The 22,742-nt window shown below is 37.8% G+C and overlaps 1 protein-coding gene across 3 annotated transcripts; it reads right to left on the minus strand.

Moving 5' to 3' along the window:
* Positions 1-246: 246 nt before the first annotated feature.
* Enam (enamelin) lies at positions 247-17,922 on the minus strand. Of its 3 annotated transcripts, XM_085691675.2 has the most exons (10): positions 17,783-17,922; positions 17,436-17,496; positions 17,224-17,301; positions 15,976-16,044; positions 15,820-15,864; positions 14,361-14,402; positions 12,490-12,759; positions 11,343-11,405; positions 6,537-6,587; positions 247-3,615 (listed from the first exon to the last, which is right to left on the minus strand). In XM_085691675.2, the coding sequence occupies exons 1-10, from the start codon at positions 17,920-17,922 to the stop codon at positions 247-249; spliced, it is 4,188 nt and encodes a 1,395-aa protein (XP_085547801.2). The 3 variants fall into 3 exon arrangements, with proteins under 3 accessions (XP_085547801.2, XP_087764856.1, XP_087764855.1); XM_087908730.1 differs by lacking the exons at positions 17,436-17,496; positions 17,783-17,922 and having other exon boundaries at positions 247-2,447; positions 2,976-3,615; positions 17,224-17,277; XM_087908729.1 differs by lacking the exons at positions 17,436-17,496; positions 17,783-17,922 and having other exon boundaries at positions 247-2,649; positions 2,683-3,615; positions 15,820-15,870; positions 17,224-17,277.
* Between the last annotated feature and the right edge of the window lie 4,820 nt (positions 17,923-22,742).

Raw genomic sequence — 22,742 nt, forward strand, 5'->3', positions numbered from 1 at the left:
AATGGTCATGGCCTTCATTCTTTTTCTTAAGTGTGCACTAATTTGTTGCAGTGCTGGATCCAGCCAGCTCCAAAGACCCACTCTCACTAATTCTACCTGGGCCCTATGTCTACTGTGGGGAGGGTAAAAGATCAGGGATCATCAAGAAGGCCAGATAATCAAGTCTTAGAAAACAAAGTTAAAGAATCATTGACATAGGATTGCTAGTTGTTTTCATGCCCCAAGAATGCTTGGTGGAAGTGATCCCTAAGCCTGAAGCAGTAAGCAGCCGTGTCCTTGGTCCTCTTGACTGGTTCCTTGAAAGACTTCAAATGTAGTGTGTTCATCTGCATTCGCTTGATCTACATTTATACTTTTAAGTTGTTCCCTCGTAGCTAACCCGATTGATGTGTTAGGATTTTCAGTAGGTACTGAGAGAGCACCACTAAGACTTTGTTTTCCATTATTGGTTGGAGGTTCAGTGCTTGAAGAGTGAAGCTTTGCTAATTTGGAGCTAAAGCACGGTAACTTAACGATGGTCGGTGGTCTTTGCTGCTGCATCTCGCCCTCACTCCCTTGGACTTCACTTTGTTTGCTGTCTGGGCCAGAGCCTTTGTCAGGGATACTGATAACGAGCTGTTCAGGGGTAAGTTCAGCAGTTCTTTCACTGAGCTGGCTGCCTTCAAAAAATTGTTTCAGAACATCTCTCCGATCTCCTCCAAGGTCACTTTTAAGACAGGGTGTGTCTTTTGGCTGAGTAGAGCTGGCTTCAGGAAAGGCCTTACTTCCTGTCTCCAGTTGGTTCTTTCCAGCATATAGTGTGTTCCCCCTCAGAGCAGGCGCACCATCTCCGAAAGGACTTGGGTTTGGACTCTCTGCAGTTAGTTTATTCTCTGAGATGTTTCTTTGACTAGGTAAGATGCTTGTTGGGGAGACATAAGATCTTGCATACTTGGTATAACTACTTTCTGTATACACAGGACTGGTTTCCTTGTTGTCCCTTGGTGCAAGACCATAGGATGAAGTGTAATCTTGTAGAGCCAGCACATTGTCTTTGTGTCCCGTGGAGCCACTGATACAGCAGGAACCTCTCTGACTTTGATGAAATATGTGTGCTTCATTTTGACCTAATGGGTAACTTTGATGAACGAAATCTGGGAAAGCTAACTGTTCTCTCTCTGGTGGACTTAAGCTACTAATTTGTAAATCATAGTTCAAATTCTCACCTTCAAGCCATGCTGGATCCTTTGGAAGTCTAGCAGGGGAGTTTGTGGAATAAGGATGGTTCCTCTCTTGGTTTGGTATATTAGATTTGTGTAGATTCGTTGACTGACCCCAGCCATTTCCGTTGAAATACGGCTTATTTTCTTTCTGCTTCTTTGCTTGATTTCCGTGGTCCCAGGAGGTCCATGATGGAAAGAGTGTGCTTTCTTCTTGTCCTATGGCATTATCAATATAATAATTTCTGGGGTCCACAGGTGGTGCTATAGTAGGACCTGGATTATATATAGGGAAATTTTCTTGTGGGTTCCAAGGATAGAATTCACTGTAAGGAAAAAGTTCCTTGGTTGGATTCCCTAGGGAGTAGGGAAGGTATTCCTTTGGTAGGGCTGAGGCATATTTATCACCTTCGTACTGCCCAACTGTTGGTCTTCCCTTGAAGAGCTCATCATCACCCCATTTACTTTGTCCTGGAAAAAGTTCATCTTCGTTTGGGTCAATTGGATCCTCTTCATTATACTGCTCTGTCTCCTTCTGGTCTAGAGAATTCATGGGGTACTGTGGATGTTCTGGTTGCCCCAGGGCACTGGGAGAGCTAACCCTCTCATTCCATGTATTGCTTCTAACGTATGGTGAGTTTTCATTAGGATGATAAGGATTGTTATAGTCATGGTAGAATACATTTCCTCTGGAGCCATAGGAAGGATAAGGTAAAATTTCTTTCTGCCTCCCATGATCTTCCTTTAAGGGTGGAATGATTTCTTGCCGATTCCAGATTTTTCTCTCAACAGGAAAACGTTCTCTTGTAGAAGGGGTTTCCTTAGGATATGTAGGTTGTTGATGTGTACTCTGCTTTAATTCTGGTTTCTTAGTTTCTGATTCAAATGGGGTCCTTCTTGGCTCTAAAGCTATTCCTTTGGGCAGATTCTGGTTTTGGATTTGTCTTTTGGGACTTGGCACTCTTCTGGAATCTTCTCTTGGGAAGTAGGAGTTTTCTTGTTGATCAAAAGAATTAAAATTTGGGCCTATCCTGCTACCCTCAGGGCGAGGCAAATTATAATTTGGTTTGTTAATTCCATAGTGTTGAGAGCTTCTCCAGGGGTTAGCTGTATCTTTTGTAGGGCTGACTGTTCTTTCTTTTTGACCTGGTGACTTTTCCTTTGGATTTTGGGTTTTCACATTGTAACTGTCAGTAACCTGTTTAGGACCCACTGAGGCCACATTGGTTCCCACAGGGTGTTTATTTGAGGCAGCATTGGCTCCCACAAATGGTTTATTTGAGGCAGCATTGTTTCTCACAAATGGTTTATTTGAGGCCACGTTTGTTCTCACAAAAGGTTTATTTGAGGCAGCATTGGTTCCTATAGATGGTTTATTTAGGGCCGGATTGGTTTCCATGAAGGGTTTATTTGAAGCTGCATTAGTTCCCATGAAGGGTTTATTTAAGGCCTGATTGGTTCCGACGAAGGATTTATTTGGGACCGGATTGGTTCCCAGAAAGGGTTTATTTGAGGCTGGATTGGTTCCCATGAAAGGTTTATTTAAGGCTGGATTGGTTTCCATGAAGGGTTTATTTGAAGCTGCATTAGTTCCCATGAAGGGTTTATTTAAGGCCTGATTGGTTCCGACGAAGGATTTATTTGGGGCCGGATTGGTTCCCAGAAAGGGTTTATTTGAGGCTGGATTGGTTCCCATGAAGGGCTTATTTAAGGCCGGATTGGTTCCCATGAAGGGTTTATTTGGGGCCGGATTGGTTCCCAGAAAGGGTTTATTTGGCCTGGGCGATTTTCTTCCAAAATTTACTGGATTTCCTGCAGAGTTGGGATAATTGACTCTTGAAGTAGGAGGGGAAGGTTTGCGGTAAGTTGGATTTCCTGGAGGAGTAGTTTGTTTACCTTCCCAAGCAAAGGAATTCCACTGAGGACCCCTTTGTACTGGTGGGTTTTGATACCCAGGTCCGTTCTTTCTGGGCTCCATGGGACCAGTGGTTTGCCATTGTCTTCCTGAAGGATAATTTCGCACATTCGGATAAGGATAATTCTCATAAATGTTTGGCTGACTTGGTCTCCACGGAATCTGGTTTCTCGATGCTCCTTGGCCTGAAACATTTACTTTAGGGAGAGGGAAGACGCCATTTTGAACTGTAGGGTTGTTCCCAGCATTCGGGCCAGGTCCCATGTTCCCTGTTGGGCTAGTGTCATTTCCGCCTTGAGTCCCTCCAGGAATTGACTGAGTGGAGTTAGCCTCTGGCATAGTTGAGTTAGTGGAGGCCTCTGGGGGCGGATCGTCTGGGGGTGGGTCCTCTGGTTTAGGAGGATCTTTTTCTTTGGGTTTTTCATAATCTTCAAACATCTCTTCTGAATAATAAGGACGACCCCCAAAGCCGTGATACCCATAAAATGCATAGTAAGGGTTCTGTAAGAAAGAAGCAGGAGAATTATTCTTTGTTTCCTTCTGTGGTGTTGCTTGGAATTGCTTAGGGCAACAGGGAAGCCTCCCATGCCGACTTCTCGTAACACTATAACCTACACTTTCTTTCTAGAAGTTTGAAGCCTCCATTCTATTCTCTGGGTGCTGAATATTCTCTCTAGCTGTTAAACCCAGATCTTGAACATTAGGATTAAAATCCATTTTTGACCTAGGATCTCACTGTCTTACTCTTCATTCAGGCCTTGAGTTTTAGAAATTGAACCTCCTGAGTGCTGTTACAGACATGAGCCATCATGTCCAGGTTAACGTTTATAATTCTTAAAATTGTATCTAGCTATTTGTTTTTGAGGCAGAAGCTTATCATATAACCCTGGCTGGCCTGTAACTTGCTATGTAGATCAATCTAGCCCTAAACTTGTGATCATCCCCCTGCTTTGGCCTTCAGAGTGCTAGGATTCCAGGTGGGACATCATGATTGGCAGTTTTCCTTTTTGATTCCATCCTTCCCATCCTCATGTTCATAATCTCGTTTTATACATCTATGTTGTTGAGGAATCAGTTACATGCTAGAACTTTGAATATGGATACATGCTTTTACCTCACAAAGGAAAAGCCTGTCTCACAGTTGTTTAAGGCTCCAGACTCTTCCAAATGAATGCACCCATAACTAGTTCATCTCCCCGCTGAGGTCATTCTCCAGTATTGCACATCTAAGGAATGTTTTCTATGCCCAACCCAGTTCTCCCAGATTCTTCTTTCTCTTTTATTTCCCCAGACAGTAATTACCAAGTCCAAGCATTGTCTCTAAACATTCATCCTTGTCCTGTCTCCCTTTGTGCCCGTTACTCCCCAAATATTATAGCTTTCTTCCTGGCTACCGTGTGCTTCATCTTACTCACCCCTCTGGAGTAGGAGAAACTAGGGATGGGTTTCGGAGAATTACAACATTTTCCTTTTTAAATATGTGTTTAAAGTTGCCTTTACCTTAAAGAATAAACTCTAAATCCTTTAGCATAACAAGGAAAGCAGTATGTCTTATTGACAGACAGATGTGGGTCATAGTCTCTTTTTCCCCCTTTTTGTGCTGTGACTATTGACTAAGTTCTCCTTGTCCGTTTGTAATATAGAGATAATAATAGAATAGTAGAAACTACACAATTTGTCATGAAAGTCAAATGATTATATATATAATGATTATATATATATAATATATATTATATGTCTTCATATCTGGAATTTTGCGTCTAATAAATGTTGCATATTATAATAAAAATGTTAAAATTTTTACAATCATCTGAGCTATGACCATGACATTTAACCTTATTATCTTTTCCTTAAACTTGATGTGGTTGCAAATTATATCTACTGTTATTTCTCTGAGTCCTTGCACATGGCTTCTTCCTATCTAACCTAGTCTCTCCTATGCACTTATCCTCCCCTGCATACTTGACTTATCCTTTAAGACTCAACTGGAGTGCCACAATTGTGCCCTGACTTCCCTTAGCAGAACTAGGTTTAGGATTTGCTGTTGCATGTCTGCAGCAATGCAGCCTTCTGCTGTAATCATCTTTACAGTGAATTTTAGTTGTTTATTTTTCTGGAGTTCTCCCACTTGATTTTGCTATGTAAAGTTTTTGAGTAAAAATACTGTTTTTGATATTCTAGTTTCTAGAACAGTGGGGAATGCTTAATAATTTTCTGTTAAGCGAATAACCTGTATGATTTTTTAAAGTCATTTGTGTATCATTGAGGTTCTTTAGTTTCCCCCTTGTACTGGTGATTAAATCAAAGACCTTAGGCATGTTAATTAAGTATTCTAGTACCGAACTATATTCCCAGCCCTAGTTTTTTTTTTGAAAACAAATAGGATAGAGAGGAAAAAGTTTTATTCTCATTTTGGATAGAGATGATGAAATAGAGGTGAGAAAATATTTCTAGTAACACACAGGAAGTTGAACAGTGTACCCAAAAGGTAGAATACAGATTTAGTGCCTGTGTTAATGCTTGTATTACTGTTTTACTTGCTAATGTTGTATATGAAGCTCTGAAGTTCTAGTTTCTAGGTAAAGATGTATACAATGATCTGCATCACTCCCATCTGGGTATTTTATAGTGAGTTAAAAAAAGCATTCTGTGCTATCATTGAAATAATAATTTCATTATCATTATTTTAATAACACCTTGTTCCGTTTTCCAGAAAAAGTATTGATTTCTACTTTTACTGAATGCATATCACATATTTAGGGGAGAAGAGTAAGGGAAGTCCAGGGGTCGACTAATAACCTCTAAAGAAGTTTATTTGATGACATAGTCTTGATGACATACTAAGAATTGGTTGGGTATATTTGATTACTTTCTTGGAGTATACTAAAAAAGATATAAGACTTAGGTTTAGTCCAGTTTATCCTGTAACTGAAGAGGAAAAATTGAATAGTAATTTATCTTCTCTGGATTTTAGTATTTGTACAATGAGATATTTAGGTGATAATGCAGTTTCCTGTGAAGGGAATATTCTAAGGTGATCTTAATTTCTTTCTGTGTGTGCTACTGTCTAGAGTTTGCTATCAACTTTGCAAAGAGGCCAATAGTTTTCACAGCCATTATACGAGCAAACTTTCAATACATGTAGAGGAAGTAATGTCCCATGGACATGGTGCTGGGTTTAGAAGCAAGGCTGTGTATCTGTCTCCTGTGCTGAGACAATAGGAATGCACTGCTATGTCCAATGATGTATCAAGCTTATTTAGATTATTGGCTTGATTTTATTCCACTTAAATTTTTTTTTAGGAATTTGAGTTAGAGAAGTTTTTCATGATAGATTTTTAAGTTCTTGTAACATCAGATTAAATGATAGCAGCTGATAGATTGTAAATCCTAACTGGGGTAATAGCGTCACTCCTACTTACTCCTTCTTCATTGCTGAATTTTGGGCGTCCAAAAGCTGGTGGTGGTCCCCTCTGAAAGATGAAAAGCACAATGAACATAGGTGAAATCACTTTGATTTCCTTTCTTCTTTTCCTTTTTTTAAAAAAAATTTTTAAGACAGGCTCTTGTTTTATAGCACATACATTGCTTTTTATATATGCACTATGTAGCTGGGTTGACCTTGAGTTCATGGCAGTCTTCCTGCCTCAGCCTTCTGAGTACTGGGATTATAGATGTGCTCTACTAAGCTTGGCTATATATATATATATATATATATATATATATATATATATATATGTATGTGTGTGTGTGTGTGTGTACGAACATGTGTTTGTTTGCACATGTGCATGTGTACATGTATGTGGAGGCCAGAGGTTAATGTTAGATATCTTTATTTTTCCTCCTTTACCTTATTTTTTGAGATAGGATCTCTCATTGAACTTGGAGCTTGCTGGTTGGCTGGAGTAGCTGAGTCAGCAAGCCCTGGGAGTCTCCTGCCTCCTCTTCCCATGACTGGGGGAATTGACCTATTGACTGGGGTTAATAGATATGCATACCACTTTTTTCCAATGAGGGTGCTGGGGATCTGAACTCAAATCTTCATGCTTAAATAGCAAGCACTTTACCCCTTGAGCTCTCTTCTCAGCCTTTGTAAGACTGGAGTTGTGTTAGACTGGTTCATTACTAATGGTGTTTAATACTGTGAGTGTTGTGCTCGTGAGACATTAGACTCACTATTACCTATTGATACTTACGATCTATTAGAGAATACTCTTTTTATAAGACTTTAACAAGATCCTAGGTTATCTTACTAAAACTACCCTACTTAAAATACCCACGTGCCTTAGCCATCAATCACCTTACCCCACAATCTCAGAAAGAGAGAGAGAGATTAACATTTGAGTGATAGTGGAATCCAGTTATCCATATTAGAACACATAACAATATGAGATTAAATAGTGATATTTAGTATGCTTTGTTTACATTTAAAGTTAATTTTCTTAACTAAATTTGAAGGCTCACATATGAAAAGTAAAGGCTTCCCATGTATGTGAATTATCAAACTCAAGATTTTAAAAATATTCATATTATTAAAAGTAATCTGATGCGGGAGAATTGTCTGTATTCTGTCAATCATATTTTAATAAAACGCTGATTGGCCAGGCAGGCAGTATAGGCGGGTCAACCAGAGAGGAAGTAGAGGCGGGGCAATGAGAATAGAATAAAGCTAATGAGGAGGAAGGTCCCTCCGCCACTCCTGCACAGACCACTGAAGAGGCAGCATGTAACTTGCCCAGCTGAGAAAGGTACGGAGCCATTATGGATAACATAGATCAGAATAATGGGGTAACATAAGTTGTAAGAGCTAATAAGTAGCCTGACCTAATGGGCCAATCAGTTTATAACTTATAGAGTTCTCTGTGTAATTGATTTTCTTTGGGGCATGCCGGTTGTGGGGTACCGGGCGGGATAGAAACCCCAACAAGCCGGCCCTCATGTTACAGTGATCTATATATCCAGTTCAATCTCCATTAATTTCAATTATATCTTTTGCAGAAATAGAAAACAATTCTAAAATTTTGTGAAATCACAAAGGACTGAAATAGCTAGAAGAATTCTAAACAAAAAGAGAAATTCTGGTGATAATTGTGATACCTGATATGTCTTTGTATAGTACAGAGCTATACTAACAAAGCTAGTATGGCATTTGAACAAAAGCAGACATGTACACCAGTGGAATAGAAAACCAAACCCAGAAATAAACTCACACAGCTACAAACACTTAATTTTCCACAAAGGTGTCAAAAACACACATTGGACAAAGTCAGCATTTGAACAAATGGTGTTGGTAAAGCTGAATATTCACCTATAAAAGATTTAAACTAAATCCATATCTCTCACCTTACACCAAAACCAACTGAAAATGAGTCAAGAGCTTAAATAGAAGACCTCTATCTTTGAAGCTAATAAAGGAAAACACAGATAAAACACTTGAAGATGTAGGCCTAGGTAAGGACTTTCTCATAGACTTCATTAGCACAATAAAAAATCCCAAGAATTGAAAAAATAGGAGGATTACAAAACATTAATGAGTTTCTACAAAGGATACAATCGCCAGGGTGAAGAGACAGTCTACAGTATGGGAAGGGATCATTGCCAACTGTACTTAAGGGATAAATATCTAGACTATAGAGAGAACTGCTAAAACTGAACCCTAAAAGAAATAGTGAAAGGCCAAGTGGAGAGGCAGTTATCAAAAGAAGAAATACAAATGACCAATAAACATTTGAGAAAGTATTGAACACTTTTAACTATCAGAGAATTACAAATTAAAACTAATTTTAGATTCTTTCTCAACACAGTCTGAATGGTCATATTTCCAACAAACAAATACTAAGAAACGCTGTCGTGGACACGTGGTGGAGGAATCCTGGAAAGTGCAGTGGTGGTGCAGTGACTCAGTCACTGTGGACGTTGTTGTGAAGTCACTCACTAGACTAAAAATAGAACTGTCTGTTTGACCGATCTGTACCATTTCTGGACTTCCACGTTAAGGTCTCTTAGGTCAGTGATGCCATACCACAGTGATGCTTGAACATCTGTGTTTGTAGGCTGCATTATTCACAACGACTAACAAGGGAACCTGCCTAAATAGCCATTAACAGATGAATGGGTAAAGAAAATGCACATTTACAAGGAATTTCAGTCAGTCATAAAGAAAAGTGAAATACTGACATTTTCAGGAAATGTATGTAACTGGAGATCATTATGTTAAACAAAGTAAGTCAGATTTAAAAAGAAAAATGCCACGTTTTCTGTTAATTGTGGACTCTGGGTTGTTTGTGTGTAGTATGCTTATGTGTGTTTGTGCAGCTCAGTAAAGTAAAGGACCATGAGAGCGGATGAAGGATCTTACCGGAAGTGAGAGGGAGGGAGGAAAAGAGAGTAGTGAAAAGTGCCTGTTATGAAAGCAAAAGTGGGAACTCTTGGGAGCAAGGAAGGAAAGGAAGGGGACCATTGAGAGAGGAGCCAAGGAGAGAAAGTGGTGAGGGGAAGAAATAAGAAAAGAGACAAGAACATGTATGTGTGGAAGTGCCATTATAAGGGGTCCGAAGAGATGGCTCATTTGGTAAAATGCTTTCCATGCAAGCCTACAGATCCAAGTTCAGATTCGTAGCCCCCCCCCCCCCCCCCCGAAAAAGATGGGTGTGGTGGTGTGCATCTGTAATTCTCGGGTTGGGGAGGCAGAGAGGCGTAGATCCCTGGAACTGGTTGCTTGCCAGCCAGTCTAACCAAAGACATGAATTCCAAATTCTGTAAGACTCTACCTCTAAAATAAGGTAGAGAGTGGTCGAGGAAGACAGTAAGATTTGGCTCTGCCCTCCATGTACATACGCAGACATATGCATCCCCCCACGTGCACACCTACACAAACACAGAAAGTACTGAAGTGAGACTGCCGTTGTGTATACTAATATCAAAAGTTAAAAAGAGTACATTAAGTTAGAGAAAGAAAGCTCAGAGATAGCTACAAAGTAACGTTCTGAAAATATTTGACGTACTGCATTCTAAGGGGATTATCCAGAGATGCCAAATAATGAAAGTTATTTTTGAAAAACTTAAAAAAAAGAAAATAAAAATGAAAATATATTTTGTTTCTCTTCAAGAGGTTGATGTAGGTGAGATTAATAGTCATTTTAATATGAAAATTATGTTGTTTTTAAACTATTTATCTGGAATTGCCTATGTTTCCCTATTTAAGTGGCCAATTTTAAAAAAAAGCCACCCTTTAAGGAAAAAAACAAAGTAAGGAGTGAGTTGTTCTTCATTCCAAAACTTCTTGGTCAGAGAAGAAAACAAGAAAAACCTGTTTCCTAATCAAATGACCAGTCAAGTGCTTCTTGCTGCTGAGCTGTTTCTAACAGCAGTTCTCAACCTGTGGGTCATGACCCCTGGGGGGCGTGTCAAATGACCCTTTTACAGGGGTCACCTAAGACCATCAGAAGACATGGATATATACATTACAACTCATAACAGCAAAATTACAGTTATAAAGTAGTAACAAAATTAATTTTATGGTTGGGGTCACCACACCATGAGGAGCTGTTATTAAAGGGTCGTAGTGTTAGGAAGGTTGAGAACTACTCACTGCCTTTGCTATCATTTTAGTTCAAAAAAGCTAAGTCTTATATTTAATGTTATTAATTTTAAACTTTAAGAACTCTTTGAGAATTACTTTGTAAAATTCTTTATAATGACTTATCTGTTGTTAGGGAAAAGATGTGATGGAGAGATTATAATGTAGTCATGGCTTGCTTCTTAGTTTTAAACTCTGTTTTGTGTCAGATTTGCTATATATGTTATATTATATATATAATTATGATTTCATTGAAGATATTGTGATCTCTTATGTGAGAGGATTATAGCACAACCATTTAAAATTAATTTGTTAACTTATGTTCTTAGATCCATGGGAGGACACAGGGGGAAGTAGGGGGACACACTTGGAGGAGTGGAGGGAGGGGAAACTGTGGCCAGGGTGTGAAATAAATAAAAAAATGAATTTATTTTTTAAAAAACTTACGTTATTAGTAGTAGTGATTAGGCCCTGCTCATATTGCCAACTGGTCGATAAAAAGATTTTTACTTAATTTTTTAAAATAAATTTTCTGAATAATTGCTAACATGATTTTATTACTGGTATATTACAGTATATGAACTTGTATTAGTCTTATGTGTCACATACTAACATTATATTTAATTTGCAATACATAGAAAATTCTTACCTGTGGAATTGGCCATGGTGGTTGTTGATAGGGGTAAAGCCCATTGCCAAATGGTGGGAATGGCTAGAAAGAAAGACAAGTTAGAGTTACTTGGTAGTGAGATCGAAAATGAGAAATGAAAAAAAATGATAATAAGAGACCGCTTATATTTTTGTTTGCATTAATTATCTCTTTCTTTCCTACTGTCTCTTTCTTTCCTTCTACCTCACTCGATCCCTCCTCCCCCTGCATATAGATAGATGTATGTATGTAGCTGATGGTAGTGATCAGTATGATTAAATACCATATTCAAGCAGTAGTAGATTATGGAACTCCTTTAGGCCTCACATGGCCATGCACTGTTGTTGCTGTCATTGAGAAGCTGCACTGAGGTTCAGGAAAGTTAGTGGTCCTGAATGGCAGACGTGTGACTGAACCTAGGAGTCAGACTGAGGAGTGTCCGTTTTTTCACTTCTGCATTCCATATACATATATATATATATATATATATATATATATATATAGCTGTTCGTGATAATAAAGAACCAAAGCCATGATTTTTGAAGTTTGATATAGCAGGATCTCTGAAGAAACCATGTATATATCTTCTTGCCTTATATTGTGGCTACACTTGACTCATCTGGCAGTACAGAAAGCACAGAAGAATATTACATATCATCAAAACGTAGGTCTGGAAATGCTTTAGAAGCCATTTGATTTATTCATGGGGAAACACGTCTAGAAAGGCTAGGAGACTTCCTCAACATTGTATGACTAATGAAGGCTGGGGTAGAGCTTGGTCTTTCTTTTCTGACTCCGTATTACATTTTTTTTTATTTTTAAAGATTTTTTTCACCACATAGCAAAGGTGGCCTTCTAGTCATGATCCCACCTCAGCCTTCATATTTGTAGAATCATAGGCATGTTCCACAATTCACAGTTTGATTCTGTGTTTTAAAAGGATATGAAGGGCAACAATATTTATGTTATTTTGAACTAAATAAGATTGGAATTGATCTGCCAGGAAACTTCTGATAAATGTCAAAATTACACAATAATAGTGTAGTGAATTTTGGAGGAAGCATGGACGCTGGAAAGGTATGGCCTTCTAAATCTTTTAAAAGGCATTTTAAGCCTCTGATGTGGAAGTTTTCTAGTCGAGTCTCACCTGAGGTGGCTGGGCTTCCTCTTTGGCCCGTGCTGCTTCATTTGGTGGCTCCTTTGGAGGCTGCTTTTGTGGTTGTGGCTCTTGTGGATTGGTTTGGTTGGGCTTGGCAGTCTCCTGGGTTTGATCAGTCTTGCTTGGGAAATTGGGCATTGGGGGTTGATTCCATCCATTGGGTGGCTGAGGCCACATGGGCATCTGGTATGGAGGGTATGGCGGGGGCATGTGTGGAGGCATTGGCATACCGTTCCCGTATGGGCCCATAGGCATCATCTGAAAGAGAAGCAAAAGCAGTACCATCAAATGAAGGCTGAGGTCCAGATTCTTCTCACCTTCTAAATGTAAGCTTCCAAAACCAAGTCGAGAAGCTTAAACATATCCAATAGAATTTGATTCTAAGGGCTTTAGTGAAAACTTCATTATATTTTGTCTTATTGAATGAGACTTCAGTTTTCTAGAAAGCCTGTCAAACTAATCAAAAAGAGACTTAAGAAATTTCAGTTTAAGAACTAGATGAGCTGGAGGGTGATTTCGTGGGCAAAGTGCTTACCACACGAACATGGAAACCTGAGTTTGGATCACTCAAAACCATGCATGCAAAGTTGGATGCAATAGTATGATCTGTAACCCCGTAGTGTTCTTATGGTAAGATGGGAGGTGGAGACAAAAGAATCCCTGGAAGCTCATGGGCTTCTAGTCTGGTATATGCAGTACAAACAAGAAAGAGAGACATTGTCTCCAGAAAGGCGGAGGGCAGAAACTGATGTCCTAAGTTGTTCTCTGACCTTCATACACGTGCACACACATTGTGTACACGCATCCATACAGAAAGAGCAATCTTCCTGTCTCTGAAATCCAGAGTGTAGAGATGTTTTTGGATGTACCACCACTCCAAGCTTGAGAATTTCTGTTTTTCTTAGTATAGTGATTTTTATGGAAAATTATGTCAAATTCAAAACCCATGTTTTTTTTTTCAAACCTTTGCTATATATAAAGCCAGGTAGAGAGAGAAAGGAAAATAAAAATAAAACTCAAATAATGCTCCCAAACCAGCCAAACACCAAACACACAAAACCCTTGAAACAGATCAGGTTTTTACATTGGTGAAAATGCCAACTCATAGACATTGAAACAGTAAGAACCAGAGGTTTAGGAGAACTTTGATTATGATTACTTTAGGTAAAGACTTTATAAGATGACTACTGAATGGAAAGGATTAAGACAAAATTGATGAAGTCTGTAATAATGCCACAAAAGTACAAAGTGACTCGTGATTTTGGGCAGTCACACAGTTTTGTCAGAAGATCAGCTGACCTCATGGTTTAGTTTGTTCTGAAATTTAGCATACAAGTCAGGTGATGGTGGTACACGCCTTTAATCCTAGCACTCAGGAGGCAGAGGCAGGCAGATCGCTGAGTTCCAAGACAGTTGGGGCTACACAGAGAAACCCTGTCTCAAAAAACAAAACAAACAAACAAATTAGTATACACCAGCACTACCACAAGAATAACCCATGTTCACTCCAACAAAATAAAAAAATTCACAGTTTTAATATTGTTTTAGAGAACACAAGTAGAATTCTTTCTTCTAATTTACTATACTGCTTTTGTTGCCATGACCTGTGAAAATAGCTTCTGCAAACATGAGTCAGAACCAAGTGTTCTAAGAAACATAACGATGACACCCATTTATAAAAAACACAATAAAATGAATAAGGAGAATATCTGTCACTAGGGAACAAGTGAAATGATTTATTGTAGTGGTTATCTTGTAGCTAAGACACATGATGGTAATTAGCACTGCAAACTAAGATAAGCAGCACAGATTCTGGGTATAAACATGGAAGTCTCAGAAATAATATAAAGAAAACTTACATGTGGGGCATTCATAAAGTTGAATTGATTGTATCGCATCATCTGAAATTAAAGGAATCCATTAATATTGCACAAAATGAAAAACTTTTATTCAATTAGTTCACAAAGCCTAAGAGAGGAGTTTAGAATCTGAAGGTGCAATAATCAATCTCTTTTGCGAATTCTATGAGTTTAAAACTTATATTTATTAAAAATTCTAGAGTATATAATTTTTTTGCTTCTGCATAGCTTTTCCAAAAATTTTAAATATTTAATATATAAGTCTGCTTGCCTGCATATATGTCTGTGCATCATAGGAGTGTGGTGCCCACAGAAGGCAGAAGAGAGTGTGACTCCCTGACCCTGGGGTTATAGGTTACAGACAATTAATGCAGGTGCTGGGAATCAAATCCCTATTCTCTGGAATGACATCAGTGCTCTAACCACTGAGTCATCTCTCCTACGCCATACGTACAATTTTGTATATGTGTTCATCTGTGTGCGTATGGAAGTCTGCCTTTCAGCTAATGTTCCTTAGGAGCTATCAGTGATTTGTTTTGAGACAAAGCTTCATTGCTGTCTGGGGCTTTCTGACTTGGGTAGACTGGCCAGCCAGTGAGCTCCAGGAATCCTTTTGCTTCCCTTCCCCAGTGCTGGGATCACAAGTGAGTGTCACCAAACTCAGCTTTTTATGGGGGTCCTAGGGATCAAACTCAGGTTTTCATGCGTGTTCCACAACAGAGCCATCCCCAGCCCCTGAGTTTCTGAATTTGAAATCAAACTTCATGTTGAGTTAATATTGTGTAACAGATAAAAACCCCAAAATTTACTTTGAAGATCAACATAGAATAGCAGAAATAAACATCATTTACTTTGAAGATTTTGAACGTTCTGTTTATTTGGAATTCAGGATTTGAGAACAAGATAACTGATGGTAAAGATACCTGTTGGGCTGGATGTGGTAGCACACACCTCTAATGCCAGCCCTTTCAGAGGCAGGTGGATCTATGTGAGTTAGAGGCCCTCCTGGTCTACATAGTGAGTTCTATGGCAGCTAGGGCTCCATAACAGAGTGACTCTGCCTCAAAAACAAAACAAAATAAAAATCCAAGAAAGTAAACATGCAAAGATTCCTGTTCCTACTGTGCAAGGAGTTTGACTAATGATAGCTAGTTTGAATTGTGTTATAAGTATTTACTTTTTAACACTCCCAGGTACAAATGGCTTTTTTTTTAGTGAACAAAAAGAATCCCAAAGCTAACAACTAAATTTTAACCTAAATGGACACGGAAGCACATAAGTAGACTTATAGGGGAAAATAATTCTGCTTTGATTTGAATGCAAGACTTTGAATTTTCCCTCCCTTTACCTCTTCATAAGAAATGTTATATTCTCAACCAAGTGCCAATAATCTCCTTTCCATGAATTTCTAGGTAGGGCTCTGGCACACGTCTCCTCCAACACAGAGTGTAATACATACCTCTTCACTTTTACTGCTAAATCCAGGCATTCGGGGCATTGGCATCTGGAACTAAGGAAGAAATGCAGAGCCTTAGCTGAAATAAGCTGCCAGCTGCCCAGAGCGGTGCAACAACAGATCACAAAGAAAATATCCAGCATAAAAGGAAACACTCACAGGCATGGCAGCAGAGTTACCAAGCAGACCCAGCAGAAACAGGAGAATTGCCATTTTTACATTTGGTACCTAGAATATGAAACCGAATATTATTTTGGGACAGCAAAATGATTATGCTTTGGGTTCTTTACAGTTAGCTAGGGACTAGCTTATGGGCATTCTGCAGTTAGGGACTAGCTTCCTTACTTGTCTATCAAGGAGAGCTCAGATGTATAAAGGGATTGTACCATAGTTTTATGTTAACTAGTATATATTCATTACCAAAGTCAGATTAAGAAAAAAAGATAGTTGTGTGGGGGGATGTAGAGGGAGAAGGGGAGAAGGGGACAGGGAGAGGAATGAGGGGAGACTTAACAGAGTTTATAACCTGAAAAACCATAGTATTTATGATTCTGAGTGTCTCCCTTCCAATTTGGTTTAGAAGGGTGTGGTGAGATCCAACCACATCCATTGTACATTCTCTCGGTTTCAACGGATGTGTACTTCAAAAATTAGAACTTAGAAGTTTTCTAAGATACTGTATCCTCAGTATGTATATACACACATACATACACACTCATACATATATATACACACACACACATATATATATATACAACATGTATATATAAATATTAACATTCTGATTAAATAAATTGTAGAATTTCACAGTGTTATTTTTCCTCTGTATTTCTATTATTGTTATGACTTGACCTTTATGAATGCACATTTGTTCAAGGGCTTGTCAGGAAAAAATAAGCATCCAGAGACAGAAACATGCATTTTTGTCTCTTCCTTAGAAAGTAACTGCAGAAACGAGTGTGTTCAGTGTAGGTTACAGTCTCAAGGAAGTAGAGGAGCTCCTTTCTAAATGTCTCTGAGGTTGTGGATCGTGGCTTTTGGGAAGCTTTGTGTGTTCATCTCCTTTAGTTACCCATTTCATCTTTATTGGAGAGTCACAGTGACTCTGGATTTTGTACACTCAGGGAGATGCCTCATTTTCTTTTGTGTGCATACAATGTCACTTATTTCCTTTTTTCCTAATCTATAAAATTAGGTTGGTACTTTTAATGTCCCTTCTACCTCTGAAAGAATATAACTAAGTAGTAGTTGATCCTTGTTTTTTGACTTGAAAAAATTCTCAGTGGTTACTTTGAAGTACAGTGACTGTAAAACTCTATATTTAAGTGAGGTTTTGTTTTTACAAGAGTACTTAATAACCTTATAGTTTAAAATACTAGATAATAGAAAAGGAAGTGGGGTACTCACCAAGTGACAAGACTTTGGAAGAGAGGCTGGATTTCTGCACTGAAGCAGCAACATGTTCTCACCAAAATTTTCATAAGCCTTTTGGGAAAAAATAAGGATTTTTTTCATGAAAAGAAACTCAAGTTTGAAAACAAAGCAAATAAATTAAATGAATAGCAAAGCATCACCTCTAGGGCAACCCAAGGCTTGTTAATAATTTCATCCAACCATACCCTTATTAGAGGATCCTCAAAATCGAGCTTAATCTTCGGTGCTTTTAGATTAGGATGAGAGCTAAATCAGAGAGAAAATGAGATAGGCATCGTATTTTGAGATACTTTTAGTGCATTGTTGGCAGAACTTCTTTGTGGGAAAGTGCACAAAGGTACAGTGTTAAAGGAAGAAAACCTATAAGAGAAACAAACACCAAATAAACTAAGGAGTTGAAACTTTTATCAAAAGCTTAGTCTACAAAAGTAATTTAGAAACATCATGGAATACAGTAGGAAAGTTAACAAGCATCCATAAATCAGTTCATTATTTGGCACTATATAGTATGTTGATAATGTTTGATACTCACCCAATGCCACTGAGAAGCTGCACTATATAAAAAGTAAGCTTGAACTTTGTTAACCTGTCTTTGAAATATGTTCTTACTAGTCTATGGTGGAAATGACTACAAACTGCTGAAGCCAGAGGAAGCCAAGGAGCAAGACACATTTATTTCTTAATAATAAAACAAAAATTCTTCAAGAAGGTGTCATGTTCAATACCCAAAAGACTTGACATAAAAAGATCCCTCCTTGTCAGGAAGCTTGATAGCAGGATCACATTTAAGCACTCTTGTAGACAGGCACAACCAATCAGATTTGAGAAAAATGGTTTTGCCATCACAAGAATTTAAAGTAAAAAAAATGAGTGCAAAACTTATACTGTGTTATTATAGGAGCTGTGGAATGAAATCTCTTATTACCTATAATAACAGCTCAGGAAAAGAAGCTTACAGCAGTAAGATTTAGAAGGCGCGTCTCTGTGAATTTGGCTTTGAAGTGTAGAAACTTCATTTATACAAATATATTTTGGAAACAAAAGTGACTATTAACTATATGCTACTGCCATAAACCACTGGCCACCATCAAAAGGTTGAATAATATACATCTAGTTGATATATGATTAATATGCAATTAAACTCTAATGTTATATCTGTGACCAACTCAATGCGTATTATATAAAAGCCTAGAGTATAGTTCTTTTAAAGCCCAGTGTAGCTTCGTTGTGAATTTCGGATTTTAGAGGAGCTGGCCCAAATGGCAAGTAGCTCTCAGATGTTTACAATGATATAACTTTGGAAAAACTGTAGTTGAGAAATTCACTTAGAGATGTGTGTATAGTTTCTTTGCTTGTTTATTTTTCTGCAACTTGTCTTTTCATAATAAAGGCTTTACTTCTAAATAAATCCAATTTTGTGTCTTACCAACAAGAGTGAGCTTTGTATTCTTGATTTGTCTGAGGTGCTCCAGTCATTTTATGTCTTCCTGAGAGAACATGTCTTTCATGGTGTGCTTGCTTAATTTAATGCTGGCATTTAAAAGCTGAGAAGGACTGAATTTGCTACCAGAAGCTGTCCCCTACTTCTTCCTCTTGTGTCCACCAGTGGCTGTACATGTGCTGTTCTTCTAAGGCATGGGAAGTGCGGTATGTCTTCTAGAGCCACACAGCACTGCAGTTTTAAGAGACCCTATTTCCGAAATTTAGTGCTGTAAAGAGTAAGATGGTGTTAGAATAATAGTCATTAAGTAAATTAGAGATTTTTTAATCTACATATTTGTAAGATTTGCAAATGTATATCAGATTCAAGTGTCAGGCTGTGATTGTCTGATTTTGTAGCAGTTGAGTAGCAAATATAACAGTGTGTTTACATTGATATGAATTCACAAGAAGTAGGTCACTTAGGGGCAGCGGAGCTGGAGTGTGATGCCTGGTGTTGACAGCCCTGAGATGTGTTTGTGCCATCCAGTCTTAGCACATAGGCCCTGGGAGTTGGTACCAAACTCCAGTTTTGATTGCTTCCTCAATTTAACTTACTACCTTCTAATCCTTGAAGATATGGTCTATTTCAGGAGGGGAAAGGATTTATGCGTAAATGCATGAATTCTGAACCCAGGGAGAGAAATCTTATAGATGCATTGGTTAGTAGGCGTTGCCATTAAATTGTCACTGTTTGCTTTCTTTATATTAGTTCTCCGTGCTACAATGTTGGATGTTGATCGTGGAAATTCATACTTCTATTGGGAGAACGACCTTTTAGTAGGATTGGATTGCATTATGAAAAATAACCTAAACTCTTTTTTTTCTTCAACAACCTCCCCCCACCAAAGAAAACCCAAGGATAGACTTAACTTTATAAAACATGTTGGACCCAGGCCGTAACTTTTGTACATTTACTCCATTCATTTCTTATTGTATAGTTCTCTTTCTCTTAACAATCATAGCTATCTGTGAACATGTTTTATAACATGGCTTAATTTTTTTATGTGCATTTCTTTCTTTTTTATTCAGGATTCTATTGTCATTCAAAAATGAGACTTCTAAATCTGGGACCAGAATTTGTGCATTTGTGTTTAAATGCGAGCCTGCTCCCTACACCAAAGAGAACACACATTCTTTTCTTTGCCTCTGTTCAGATTTTCTCAGTTTGTTTGTTTGAGACGATCTCACAGTATATCCCTGGAACTCAGTATGCAGACCAGGCTGGCCTCAAACTCATCAAGATCTACCTGTCTCTGCCTCCTAAGTGCTGGCGTTAAAGTTGCATGTCACCATACCCCATTGATTCAGGTTTTAAGTTACTGCGAGCAGACGTCTTTTGGTTTCTTACGTTTAGAATGGTGAAACACACTAGGTTTTAAGTTATTAGATTGAAATTTAAACTTACTATTACAACTTATCCAACTGTCTGCTTTTCTGTTGAGTAAAATGGGGTTAATACTAAATTGCTCCTAAGTTTCTTTTGAAGACTAACTTAAATATATATATATATATATATATATATATATATATATATATATAACACAATAAGTACTTCATGAATGACTTGTTAATATATCAAGGCACTTTTGTGAATGTACGTTAACTTTTAATGATTTACTGATGACTTAAGAGTAATAAAGTATAGTTTTCAAGTAAATCCTTTCTGCAGTATAGATAACAAGTTGAGTGTCTGTGGCCTGTTTTTAAAAGGTATAGTATGTAGGATCACTAAATGAAGCACGTTGTATTCCATCATGCCAAATAGTGTTTATGCATCCACCATGTTTGTTTTTATCTGAAACAATCCAGATCTCTCTAAGTATGAAAATATTCTCATAATAGAAGAGAAGAAGAGGAGGAAGGGGTGGAAGAGAAAGAAGAAGAGGTAGAAGAAGGGTATTTCTTCCTAGATCTCTCACAGATCACGTGGTGAGTAGTGCTCTATGTCACAAATCATTCAGAACATCTTCATGCAAAGTTCTGGCTTAGGTGCCCACAATTATTTACAGGTTATTAGGATGGGAAATTTACTTAGTATTTGGTTCAAATTCTGGCTTCTATAATTTACATGTTTTAAGGCCTTGATCAAGTGATGTAATCTTTTTAAACCTCAGTTTTCTTATCTGAAAAACAAGAATAGTATATTTTAATAGTTTTCCTGATAGTTTGAGATAAATTTTTAACATCTAGTTTAAATAAAAACCGTATGTAAATAAATGTTACTTTATTATGATTGATTTTTCAGTAGCTGCTTTAATATCAACCATTGACATATTTCTAAATATTTTTGAGTAATATTTCTTCTTACTGTGATTACTTATTTATCAAAACAAAAACAACTTCTGGGCATGATAGTGCATGTCTCTTATATCATCACTAAGGGGGAGGATGTTGGAGAAATATCATAAGTTTGAAGCCATACTTGGCTATACAGATTCTATTTCAACAAATAAATAAGCAAGCAAACAAGCAAATAAACAAATAGAATAAACCACCACTATCACCATCATGAAAAGAAACCTCTTAAAGAACAGCCAAAGATCTGTACAGCATTTTAGATCTTGTCCTATTTAGATTCAGCATTTGGTTTGCAAGGAGGAATGTGGCCCAGGGAAGTCAGGACCAACTGCTAGAAAGTGGTTATTTCTTTGGACCGCCCTCAAAGGTAGTAGTTACTTTGTGGAGCTCTGAGCAATCAACTCTCTTATGTATATATATTCACGACCAGATTTAAGAAGATCAGTGGGTTTGCCATATTCTCTCTCTGAGGAGACAGTGTAACCTTAAGTAAGGTCACAGGACTTGGGATTGAATGTACTGAGTCAGCGAGCATCCTCCATGGATTGGGTATTTCTTTACTTCTTACAGTTCATATGAGTGGTTATAATGCCATCTCATGAAAATAATATACTTGATCGCCTTTCCATACGTTTGTTGTAGTTTGTCTATTCATTTTCCATAAAAATATGTACCATTGTGTGTTTCCCATTCACCCCAAATTATTAGGAAATTAGAGCTATATTTGATGCTTAAATGAACAGTTGATATAGGGCACGTAAGTTCTAAAGTAGTAAAATTTTAAGATATATCTTAAGAAAAAGAACAGAAAAGTATGTAAGAAACTAAATATATGTTTTTAGTAATATACTTTTAGTTTGAATGTATGTTTTGATAAAAAAAGATAGCAAATTTTAGGGAGATGACAAGTAATACAGATACTATAAAATGCAGAAAAACCCTTTCTGACGTCGGGAGGCAGCTCTGTAATGGCATGTGATCCGGCCACTGCGGCCTCATTTCCTCTTTACTCCCATGTCTATAGTATCAGCTTGATGCATCTTTGGGTTATAGGCCAAATGAATAGGCATTGACAGTTGAGCAGAAGTAGCATTTTTGCTGGAGCCTTGCCTGTGTAAGGATGGCCAGCAGTGTCAGAACTGTGTGTACTGGAGGTGACTAAAAAGTATGTTTTAGTAAACCCAAGCTCCATGACCCCCAGCTCAGCTACCTCAGAATGCCCACAACCATTGCAGCACGATTTGACTCTAGAAGAATCATGAGGGAACATGGAAGTAGAAAAAACAACCATCTTAACTAGTTGTGGGTAAATAACATGAGATTCTTATACATGTCTTCTAATTCTGTTAGACTTCCTCCCATTGCTAGCTGTGAACTGTCTAATAAAGTCTTTTGAGAGTAGAAATATAAAACTTTTAATTGAAAAAAGAAAGTAGTGAGAATAAATGTCCCTCAATGCTGTTCTTTCACAGTGAAAGTAGCTTTGGATATATGAAAATGTGAACTTTCAGTACTGTGTGCTAGGCACTGCTTAGTGCCTTACATGACTTACTTATTACTCATAAAAACATTGCCAAATATATGTTGCAATCTACCACCAACATGTTACTTTTGAAAATGCAGTCATAATGAAGTTAAACAACTTGCCCAAGGCTAAATACTGGAATAGGGATTTGGAGCAGATCTGCTTGCTCTTAACCATTTCAATGTGT

Source organism: Myodes glareolus, chromosome 8 (genome assembly GCF_982192425.1).
Source record: "Myodes glareolus chromosome 8, mMyoGla1.1, whole genome shotgun sequence".
Taxonomy (NCBI): domain Eukaryota; kingdom Metazoa; phylum Chordata; class Mammalia; order Rodentia; family Cricetidae; genus Myodes; species Myodes glareolus.

Excerpts from the sequence above, each read along its gene's own strand:
- Enam (XM_085691675.2), bottom strand. The coding sequence starts at position 17,922 with ATGTGTCTTGCTCCTTGGCTTCCTCTGGCTTCAGCAGTTTGTAGTCAT. Across the intron at positions 17,302-17,435 it reads TTGAGGATCCTCTAATAAGG|GCTTATGAAAATTTTGGTGA; the intron begins GTATGGTTGGAT and ends TTTTCCCAAAAG. Across the intron at positions 11,406-12,489 it reads AGGAAGCCCAGCCACCTCAG|CCATTCCCACCATTTGGCAA; the intron begins GTGAGACTCGAC and ends CTTTCTTTCTAG.